The sequence below is a fragment of the Danio aesculapii genome, chromosome 6 (assembly GCF_903798145.1).
Source record: "Danio aesculapii chromosome 6, fDanAes4.1, whole genome shotgun sequence".
NCBI lineage: Eukaryota > Metazoa > Chordata > Actinopteri > Cypriniformes > Danionidae > Danio > Danio aesculapii.
In genome coordinates, this window is record NC_079440.1 from 28,137,590 (window position 1) to 28,150,022 (window position 12,433).

A 12,433-nucleotide genomic window follows, 5' to 3' on the forward strand; every position below is an offset into this window, starting at 1 on the left:
GCATGTAAAAATAATCTGAGGTGAATTAAACAAAAATTAAACCCATTTAATGCAATTACTCCTACAGTTGCAGAACAGTTAAGCATTATTGACTGAGCTCTACATTATGTCCTCTCAGTATAAAAATCAGATTAGATAGGCAGTCTGCCATTTTGGACTAATAAGAAAATATTTGTTGGGTGGCATAAAATATTTTTTCAGTTTTACATTGTGTGGCCTGTATTCTATAGCAATTGATATTTTGTTAGTCGCATACATTTTTAAGTGATTAACTGTCTTGAGGTTGTTTACAGAGATGTCACAAGCATGACACTTATGCTACAAACCTGTCCTATGAATATTCAACCTCTGTAGTTAGCACCAATGATAATTAAGAAATTAAAGAACAGCCCTGAGATGTGCTCAGATACAATGCGTTGCAATAGTCCAGATGAGAAGAGATGAAAGCATGAACAACCTTCTCCAAATCACTGAAAGATAGGACAGACTTCAGCTTGGCAATATATCTAAAATAGAAAAAAATATTTTTGACAACCGCATTAATTCGCCGACCAAATTTTAGCTCAGAGTCAAAGATGACACCAAGACTTTTTAGGACTTTAAGACTTTTTGTTTATTTATTTCTTTATTTATTTATCTATCCATCCATCCATCCATCCATCCATCCATCCATCCATCCATCCATCCATCCATCCATCCATCTATCTATCTATCTATCTATCTCTATCTATCTATCTATCTATCTATCTATCTATCTATCTATCTATTCATTCATTCATTCATTCATTCATTCATTCACGGGATGGCTAATAATAATGTTGATGCCAAGTGTCTATGGTCATCACCCTGAGGTATCAAAGATGTATATGAAGAATTTAGATGCAAAAACCTCTAAAAGCCATTTGATGTTTTCTTCTAAAATTAGAATTTTTCTCTAACTCCTATATGTAGGCTCAGTAATTTTACTTTTATAGTCACGAATAAGTTCTTTTCATTGACTTTCAAGTGAAATAAGCGAACATAAACATAGGAGGCTGAAAAAAATGCTCATTTAGGAGAACATTTTAAATGGCATTTAGAGGTTTTTGGATCTGAACTATTCATATATCCCCTACTTTATTCAGCTGAACAGTATTATTTGACCAGCCATGTTTTAACCTTCCAACAGGTATTTAGAGAGAAAAAAAATTCTCCATCTATTGCAAGTGTATGGGTATCAACAGACATTTTCTATGCAGGTCTAACTGTGTGTGTGTGCGTGTGCATGTGCGTGTGTGTGTGTGTGTGTGTGTGTGATATACAGACAGAAACACTTTTTACTTCAAACATTGTTCAGGACTGTTTTACATTGAGAAGTGCTCTTGAGAGGCTTTACAATTCCTTGTGTAAACATTGGACCAGTCCTCACCTTTTCATCAGGCGATTACATTACAGATCTAGACCAAGACATTTGTGAAAGTGCATAATTTTTTATTATTTTTATACATAAAAATACTGTCATTTCTTTAAGGAAGAAATTTTCTCATTTGTTGGAAAGGGTCATGCATATTACTTTGAAGAAATGTCTAAAAAACTCAAAATCTAAACACAGAAGAAACTACAACAACATGAACTACGTTAGCTAATGCAATGGTTCAGCGGCAAATAAAATCCTCTGCATGTTTATGTTACGTGAATATGTGTATAAAGGAATAGCAGTTATGATCTCCAGAACGTTCTTTTTACTCTTAATATCAAGTTCGTGAAAGTGTTTTTCCTGCAAGTGCGAGAGAAGATTACTCTGTCATAAGATCATTTCTCACTTTTATGTTTAAACGCACTGATTCCTCTTCCCAAATGTAACTCTGGTGTTTGGAGAATAACTTCAGCATTGATCAAACAACAGGCAAAGAGAGAGAGAGAGAGAGAGAGCGAAAATAGAGACAGTGTTTCTGTGCCCGTTACTTTTCTTTAGCATCTGAATGTCTGCAGGCTTGCAACACAAAGCCACTGCCAACGCCTAAACTGCTTCCCTTACATAATCATTCTCCAGTGATGTAAGAAGAACTAATCCAGCCCGTTGTGAAGCTTTCAAAATGCAAAAATATGTGAGGGACTGAAGCTGTAGGGGGTGGACTTCATCCAAAAAGAGATGGCACATGAAGTCTTCCAAAGAAGGTGAAGGAAACAGTGAGCTTGACTAAGATTGTTAGCATCCGCAGCAATTTGCTTGATCGAAAGTCGAGAACAGCCTTCCTTTAGGATAATTAAATGGCGAGTCTCCTTGGTTTTCACAAAGAGCACTCATTAAAACAAGCATCTCCAGTCATTCCACTAGATAAATGACTTTACGCCAAGTGCCATGAAGCCGATTAAATCGCGTCTTTGGAGATGGATCGCATCCAAACTCTCAATCAAAGGATTTGACCAGGATTATCTCCAATTAGAAACACTCAGAGTCAAATGAGGAGATGACAGGATATCAAACATTGAGAGGATAAATTAGCCGTTACATACCAGCACCGATTTTGTGATGACTGTTAGGTAGGAGAATTGAAAGAGAGCAGGAGGAAAGGATTTAGCGATGTTGTGGTTTCTCTGGAGCACGCAAAATGAAATTCAGCATGTTTATACCTGGCTGAAAGCTTTTAGCCTCTTTCTCTTTGTACATAAAGAGCTCATTTCTTGCACAGCCCAAATAGACTGGGAAACGGGATAAAACAAGACAACCCCCCTGAAGAGGTCAGCTAGCATTAGCCTTATTCCTTTTACAGTGATGTATGTTTGAAACATTGTTTCCAGGGTCAACAAAGCCCTGAAAACCTAAAAGAAGGCAAATTGAAGCAAATTGGCAGGTACCTTTTATAGAGTACATAAAGATTCATTATGTATCTCTTCTTTGAAGTTCCGGTTTCAGCCATAAAAGCTGATAAGTACAAAGGTAAGAGGATCTTCAGTAAGTGTAGACCATGAGAATATGGTGACCACAATCATTTCTGACCTGGGTTTTGTCAGTGTTCTGGTTTTACACATTCAGACTAATATACATAGTTGAAGGCAAATTTATTAGTTCTGCTGTGATTTTCAAATATTTCCCAAGTGATGTTTAACAGCTGAAGTTTTTTTTAATAATATGTCATATAACATTTAATTTTCTTTTGTGAAAGTCTTGTTTCATTTTCAAGTTTGACTGGAATAAAATCTGATTTTAATTATTTTAAAACAATTTTAAAGTCAATATTATTAGCCCCTTAATATTTTGTTTTATTAGCTACAGAACAAGCTATTGTTAACCAACAACTTGTCTAACTATCCTAACTTGGCTAGTTAACATAATAACCTAGTTAAGTCTTTAAATTGCACTTTAAAGGGCATCTATGATGAAAATCATCTTCTGGAAGATTTTGGACATAACTGTGTGTAGGTATAGCATGTCCACATGCATACTGGAGTGATACAAACACAATAAGTCTTTTTTTTTCTTAAATTCTGATGTTAAAAATAGGATCCTAATCCCTCCCATTTTGAAGCCCACTGCAATGTGAGGTAGGAGTGCGATTTCCCCACCTACCGAACTGATTGACAGCTGCGCATTAACATGTCTCCATAGTAACGCGTATAATCATATCCACAAGACAGGGTGTTCACAAAACAACCTCTTCAGCTCTTTGTGATCAGCAGCACCTCAAGAATGATTTTTACAAGTTTAAGAATGTTTCTAAAACAGTGCATGTTTGTAATATATACAGTAAAATTGCTTTGTAATTGTTCACCACAGCTGCATGTCAGTACAATTATAAAAGATGCTTCAGTCCCAATTCAGGGACCTAAATCAGGTTTATTTTGTACATTAACATAATGTAGAGCAATGTATATTAACGTGTATCCTGTTGCTAAACGCGTGCACACGTGTGCGTGTGTGAGTGTGTGTGTGTGTGTGTGTGTGTGCGTGTGTTGTGGTGTGTGTGTTTGTGTGTGTGCGTGTGTGTGTGTGTGCGTGTGTGTGTGTGCGTGTGTGTGTGTGTGTGTGTGTGTGTGTGTGTGTGTAGAGAGAGAGAAAGAGAGAATGTATGTGAGTGAACATGCTGAATTATCTCATCAGTGAAGGGATTTTCTGGTAAAAGGGCCTGACGATGTGAGTTTTTGTACCATAGAAACTATTGACATCCATCAAATATCTACAAAAAACAAACAAACAATCAAATATCAATTCCTTACAATTGTGCTAATGCTGGTACACAAGTATTTGCCATTTAAGAGGTAATCATCTTTGAAAAGTTGTGATTTCCACACATAAGTTCTAAAAATTCATTGTATTTACTCCAAAATATCCTAAAAAAGTCAAAAAATATATATACTTAAGAAATTATCTATATTCGTAAATAAATAACAAGCTGTGTCATATTTCTGTGAATGATCAAACGTTGATATTTCTCAGTAAACAATCATTCAGACAGACTGCAGAAATGCATGATATGAAATCATTAGTTTTGCTTTTCTACTTTTACCATAAAGTGACAAATCAACCATTTGGTCTAGCATGTTTTTGAAACGCTAATACAAACACACTAAATATTTTTCATGGCACCAAGTAACATAACTTTGTAAAGTTAAGGCCCTTAGAGGGTAATATGTCAAAAAAATATGCTTACTTTGCAAATTTTTACCAAAAACAGTTCACATGATGTGAGGACTGATGTCCTTGTTTTTGATTTTAATGTAGAAGCAATGTAGTGACAAGTACTTTCAGGTTTAGTTGAGTTAGGTACTCCTCTCAATAAGATATGGTCAGTCAAAATATAGTCAACCATTTGGTCGAGCAGGCAGTTAAAGGAATAATATATAAATATTATTATTTATAGATTTTAATATAAAAATATCTTGTGTTGTGAAGAAAAAATCTAGTTATATATGGAAAGCATAGTCAATGCTTAGATATCGAATTGAACTGAATTCAGTGGATTACGGAGTGTTTTTGTGACACACAACTTTGAAAGGTGTGTGTTAAAGCTGTTATAATGTCAGATCTGTGGTTCAAGAGCGAGAGAAAAACAGTATCGTAAGCCATGTTTCTTTTCGTTCTGCTTATTCACGTGCCCCAAAAAAGATATTTATAATAACAAAACAATATGATGTCTTTTGACTTTCTTTAATAACTACATAACACAATGCTTGTACTTTTACTTTCAGTACTTGAGTAGTAAATATTGAAATAAACTACTTGCAATACTTAAGTACAAAAAATGTTGAATACTTTAGTACTTCCACTTAAGTATGCTGCTTAAAGAGCACTTATACTTCTACTCAAGTCCCTTTTTGATAGAGTACTTGTACCTTTACTTAAGTCTGGGTCTCTAGTACTTTATACATCTCTGGATATTACACAATAGCAGACATTGTTACAGACATTCTATATGAAATCTGTCTGCTACAATTGGGGTTTAACAAAAATTCAACAAGTCAGAAATCTCAAGAAACAGTAAAATGCATTTCTCAAACCGCATTAAAATGAACCCTTTGAAATGTTTCTTAGTCTAGTCAATATTTTAAAGGCTAAACAACAATTTATAACATTTTATAATAAAAAGTGTGTTTACGACTGTTCTGCAACATATTCAGATAGACATTCTGTTACAGACATTCTACACACTCTCAGGTTGTGTTAAATTGCAGCAGACTGTTTTTATATCTAACTCAATGACAGTGATTTGAATTTTGTAATATGAAGTTTAATGCCAGAACAAGAATCACCACTTACATTAAACTTGCTTATCATCGAACACATTTTCTCCTTTTTATTAAGAGTAAGCAACTCATTACACTGGATTGAGATTTAGTCCTTAAAGTTGAATGAACAACATGGATATCAGTAAGTGCATGGGTCAGCAAAAATTCCAGCCTAATCTCACGAGAAAATGTAAGTATTTTACGTTTTGTCAGTTTAGTGGCTAATTCGTACAATTTTAAAAACGAGGTGTGGCACCTAACCCCACCCCTAAACCCAACCATCATTGGGGGATGAGCAAATTGTACTAAATTGTATGAATTAGATCGTACGAATTCATATGAATTAGCCACTAAATCAAAAAGTTACGAATTGCCATGAGATTGTGTTGAAAATCCACTAAACACTTAAGAGTTTGTTTCTTACTCCATGAACTTTTGCAGAGCATAGAATATCAGTTTCAGCATTGGAGAACAAAATCAGTTGTAAACACTTTTCATTATAAAATGTTAGGAATTGTTGTAAGACTTTAAAATATTGAATAGATGAAGAAACCTTTCAAAGGGTTTATTTTAATGCTGTTTGAGAAATTATTTATAACGATTGATTTATAACTTTTGCCATAATTATTTTCAGAGGTGTTTGAATTAGATTGTATCCCGTTGCTTCTAGGAGTTATATGAATTTATTGAATTGATAACTTTATTTCTACTTGAATGAAAATGTTTTCTTGAAGTTATAATAAATGTTATTACAGTTTATTTGTTCTGACGTTCTGTTACTTTTTAAAATGCATTTGTCATGTTAACTTGTGTTGAATTCATTGAACTCTTAATTGTAAGTCAACTGTGTAAACTTTGTTAATTGTTACAACAAACTATATTTAGTTGATTAACTCATAATTTTAAGGCAACAAGGTAACTTTTTCAGTTTTTTGTTACAAACAATTTTCAGTTGAGTTGACAAATCTGTTTTTCATATAACTTCGAATTAAGTTGTATCAACTTCTTCAAGCAATCAAATGGGTTAAGTTGACAAAAAAGTTAGTTCACTCAACAATTTTACACTATGAAGTTGAGTGTACTACATTTGTAAGTCAACTTAAACTGCTTGAAGAAGTTAATACAACACAAAATATTAGCAAAATTAGTTGAAACAAAAATCACTCAAGTTATTATAACTCACTCTTATAATTCCAATAAACTCACAATTTTAAGGCAACCGGGTAACTCACTTTAAGTCAAAACAACAAATCTTTGTGGTAACACTTTATAATAACTACACACTATGAATCATTTACTAAGTATTAGCAAATAGTTAATTGATTATTTGTTAAGCATTAACTCTACATTAATAAACGTTAGTGAGCAGTTTATAACTGCAGCTACAAATGCTCTATTCTTGACTTACAACCACATTTATAAAATGCTTAATAATTGTACTTTCATAATTTGTAACTGCTTGATTTTTCATTACTAAATTAAGTATTGCATTATTTACAAACCAATTGTATTTAAGAGTAGTAAGTGGTTTTTAAGATCATTCAGAATGAGTTAGTAAATGATTAATAAACTATTGGAATTAACATTTATATATCTGATTATTCAGACCTATAGTAATGGTCACTATCTATGTTAATAAATGCTTTATTAACTCAACTTCATGCAGTTTTGTGACCTAATCTAAAGTGAGGACTATTTATGCTTTATAAACCCCTTACAAATGACAATTAAAGGCTCAGTATCAAACGAGCAATAATCTTCGCAATCTTATCTAAAAAGTAAAATTACTGTAAAATGTAAACATTGCTGAATAACAGGAGTCAAAATACGACATGAAATTGATAAACAACAACATATAATCATTTAACAATATAATAGGATGCATGTTTAAACTGTGCAGTAATTTTATTTTAGATAAGGTTGCAAAAAAATTTTCAATGCAGTTTCATTTGTGTATCTTTAAACGATCTTTGTATCTTTATCTTAAATATAGTTATGAATAAAGTCGTTTATGTTCTTTTTATGTTCCTGTTTAGAGTTTAACTGAGCCTTTAATTGTCATTTATAAGGGATTTATAAAGCATAAATAGTCCTCACTTTAGATTAGGTCACAAAACTGGATGAAGTTGAGTTAATAAGCTTTTGTTAACATGCAAATTAACTATTAGTATGCCTGAATAAAAATAATTATAAATGTTAACTTTAATAGTTTTTAATCATTACTAACTTATTCTGAATGGTCTTAAAAAACAACCAACTATGCTTAAATAACTAGTTTATAAATAAAGCAATACTTAATTTAGTAATGAAAGAAACTCATTAGCAAAGTATGAAAGTACAGCTATTAAGCACGTTATAAATGTGGTTATAAGTCAAGAATACAGCATTTGTAGCTGTATTTATAAACTGCATACTAATGTTTATTAATGTAGAGTTACTGCTTAACAGATAATGAATTCACTATTCGCTATTGCTTAACAAATGGTTCATAGCGTGTAGTTATTATAAAGTGTTACCAGTATTTTTTACAGTGTACTGTTTTAAACATGCTTAAACAAGTTTCAATGGAAAAGCAAGTGAATTTGAAAGTGTTCATTTTTTGAGCTCTCATGCAGGATTCTTGTTCCTGGGGCTGAAATATGATGTTCCCAAGCCAAAAACAGAAAGTGATAAAAACAGCTTGAAACCATGAAAATCGATCATTGTTTTTGTTTTAAACAACGTCGTATGTATTTTTAAATGGTTTTGAACAAGTTTCAAGGGAAAAGCAAATGGTTTAGAAAGTGTTAATTTTTTGAGCTCTCATGCAGGATTCTTGTTCCTGGGGCTGAGATATGATGTTTTCAAGCCAAAAACAGAAAGTGATAAAAACAGCTTAAAACCATGGAATACATAGTTGTTTACCATGGAATACATCATTATATGCTGTTTTACACATGCAGGTTTAAACAAGTTTCAAGAGAAAAGCAAGTGATTTTGAAAGTTGTAACATGGAGGCTGAGGCTGTGTTAGAATCCATGTGCAGAAGTTTATTTAAGGAGTTAGGGAGAGACATCAACAAGTAAACAAGCAGAGAGTCGGCAACATATAAGCAATCCAATCCAAACAACAAACACAGGGGCATATCCAGGCGACGAAGAATAAGAGCAGGCAGAAGTTCAGTAACACAACAATCAGTCCAAAACAGATCAAAAGGGAGCTGATTTTATTTTAGTTAACATTGCAGAGATTTACATTTCATTTGATACAGTTTCATTTGTGTATCTTTAAATAAATAGAAATTAATAAAGTCGTATATTTTCTTTTTTCCTGTTAGAATATAAATAAGCCTTTAATTGTTGTTTTCTAGAGATTTATAAATCATGAATAGTCCTCACTTTAGGTAAGGTCACACAACTTCACTGGATGAAGTTAAGTTACAGTAACAAAGCATTTATTGACATACAAATTATTTATTAGTGTACACCTGAATAATAAGAATTCTAAATGTTAATTTTAATAGTTTATTAATCATTTACTAGTTTATGCTGAATGACCTTTAAAAACCACCAAATATTCTTAAATAACTGCTTTGTAAATAATGCTATACTTAATTTAGTAATGAAAAATGAATCATTAACAAAGTATGAAAACACAATCATTAAGCACATTACACATGTGCTTATAAATTAAGAATATAGCATTTATATCTGCAGTTATAAACTCTCTAAAGTTTATTAATGTTAGTTAATGCTTAACAAAAAATGAATTTACTATTTGCTAATGCTTAATAAAGTCTTATATTATAAAAGGGTGATATAGGAAAATTTTTTGTTCACCTAATTTAAAAAATATTTCTTTTTGCAATATTGTGATTTTTTAAAATTACTAAAATCATTTAAATTATAAAGTCAATTCCATAAAAGTTTTTTTCATGTGCTGAAGGCTCCTTATCCTGTTCCTAAGAATTGATATTTTATTTCATCTCATTTCCTAAGCAAGGATGCTGATGCTGAAATGTACACTATACTGCCATTCAGGGGCGTCGCTAGACCCAATTTACTGGGGCACTTGCCCCTGTAAACATCGCCAGTGCCCCAGTAAATGCTTTGAGATATCAATTACTTCATATGCAAGTGTATTTATTAAGAGTGGTAAATCCGAAACAAAGACGTTACTCTAAAGTTTTAAAACTAAAGTTTAAATAAAATTATGGTGATCTTTATTATGCATGCTTTCTCATAGATTATGAAGCAAGTGATGAGTCAGGGAGGTAAAACATAATAAAGCTAATTCTGTGCCACGTGTCAAGTCTAAAGCACGTGTCATTCAAATTAAATTAATATTATGCAAAAGATTTTTTAAATGATTATTTTAGAGTTACATTTAGGATTAATTATTTAGAATAATAATTGTATAATAACAATTTATTTATATATGATTATATGATAACTGTTTTTGCGCGCACATATAATAACAATTTATTATATATGATTATATGAAACTGTTTTTGCGCGCACACACACACACCACACACACACACACACAATATATATATTATATATATATATATATTATTGTTTTTTTGGCGGGGGATGTGCCGTAGTAGAGCTTTATGTCTAGCAATGCCTCTGCTGCCATTATAAATTACTGGTCATTGTGCAATATAGTATTTTCAGTGATTGTTGACTTGCTCCCAAATATACCCAGGTTATTTGTCTGCTATTTTCTTTGTGTGTGGTGCATAATTTCCGTCCATACTCCAAGCATTGACCACATTCTTAATTTTCTGTTCTGATCTCAAGCCTAGGCAAAACACTGGGAAAGCATCAATCTGAGGCTGGATTTTTATGATGTCCTTATGTAGACTTCTAACAAAGTATTTTACAGTATTTTAAAAATACAAGACACTAAAGTATTTTGATACAAAATATTAACCCATTTTCACAAACCCATCAACTACAAATTACAAAATACTATTTTGTATTTGAAATACATGTATCATAAATACTGCCCATCCCTGTATATACATACATAGCCAAAGATGAGATATGAAATTACATAATGCAAAGGAAATAAAAAAATTTATCTTGGATTTTATTATTATATTTTATATATATTTATAAAAAATGAAGGGACTTTAGTAATTGGGAATAGTAGTTATCGCTGTTCAAATCTGGTCCACACTCTAGTACAGAAGGCGGCGGTAATTCACCATTGTAGTTGGATGCCAACCGCCGATGAACATCAAAGAGGACGAAGAAGAAGTGACTGCATTTGGAATTTTCACTTCTGGTGCCTGCCTGCTGAAGGACGCGAACGCAGCTGAGTTGCATTGTAGCTTTGAAAATTTTGGAGATTCAAGCAGCCAGGAGTAGCAACATAACAATAGCAGTAGTAGCAGTGTTTTCTCACCAGTTGTGTTATGGGAACAGGTCAACAGCAGCGAGTCTGTTCCAGGTCTGATCTGGATTACTGACTGGTTTGACTCAGAGACACAACAACAGCCATGGAAATCCCTTCTATCATCTAAAAGCTGAAGCGAACGCTTGACATTGAAAAGGGCTTTATCAGTTTCTACTACGATACTTTGTTTTTGTAAGTATATTTTCCAATTAACTACATGTTAAATACATTTTAAATAGTATCAATTTATACTGGCTATTGACTAATGCTATGCTTCGACGTCTTGTTTTTAAATCGCGTTAGCGGTAAACTTGCTAATAATTTTTGCTAACACTACGTCGGGCGTTTCACCTAAAAGCGTTCATAGTTAACGTTATGTGTTGTTTTAAATCACGACATGATGTTTAAGAGCGGTATAATTTCTTAATGATTAACGTTACAGTTTCATTTATGAGGTCATTGTGAGGGACGTTTTCGGGAAGTATTCAATGCGCTAACCGGCTAATTGCGTTACCAGCTGAGCTCAGCTAAGTTAATTATACTATATATGACGTTCAAATGAGTATAGGTATAACGTTACCATATTCTTTCATAATAGAGAGATAGTTGTTTCGGGTATGCTACAATAACAACCGTTCAGAGAAGGATGGTTTTTATTACTTTACGTCACAGATTTTTGTGTAAGTTAGCACACAAACATTGATTTTTATTTCTTAGTGCAGTGTATTGTTCTAGACCATAGATGTAAAGTTGGTTTTATATTCGCACATTCGTTCATTTAACTGTCTCTATATTGTTTACCACGCTAATTTGAATATTTAATCAGAATTAACATGCAAGTATGACTTAAAAACAACATCAACACTATCCAATTCACTGTGAACAATGTTGTATTTTTAAAGTCATTGGCTTCCTGTATGATTTGCCTATTTAGAATTTGCAAACAATACTTTTATGAAATTATATTATTAAGGACAATGTCTGAATATAAAACCAACTTTACCTCTATTTCTAGTCCTGAGTCCAGCAGCAGTTTTATTATTAAGTTACACGACATCTGATGCACAGATGCCACTGGCACATGCCACTGAGGCTACATTCACAGTGCCAGACTTAGTGCTCAAATCTGATTTTTTTTTCTCAGATCTGATTTTTTTGCATGGCTGTTCACACTGCTCTTATAAATGTGGCCAATATCACATTTGCAGTGTGAACAGATCATGGTCCTTAACTGACCCGTATGCGCAAAAGTACTGTTACGGAGAGCACAAAATAACACGCACGACGCTCTTCGCCTTCGCGATCAACCCGTGCCTCAACCGTTAACAAGCCCCAGTTTTGC

The 12,433-nt window shown here is 32.8% G+C and overlaps 1 protein-coding gene across 1 annotated transcript in view; it reads left to right on the top strand.

Moving 5' to 3' along the window:
- Positions 1-12,433, top strand: part of si:dkey-237i9.1 (SEC14-like protein 1) — a 155,301-nt gene that overhangs the window by 22,989 nt on the left and 119,879 nt on the right. Inside the window, exon 7 of the mRNA XM_056459877.1 lies at positions 1,181-1,207. Coding sequence (XP_056315852.1) covers positions 1,181-1,207 — 27 coding nt within the window. The remainder of the gene's footprint in view (positions 1-1,180; positions 1,208-12,433) is intronic.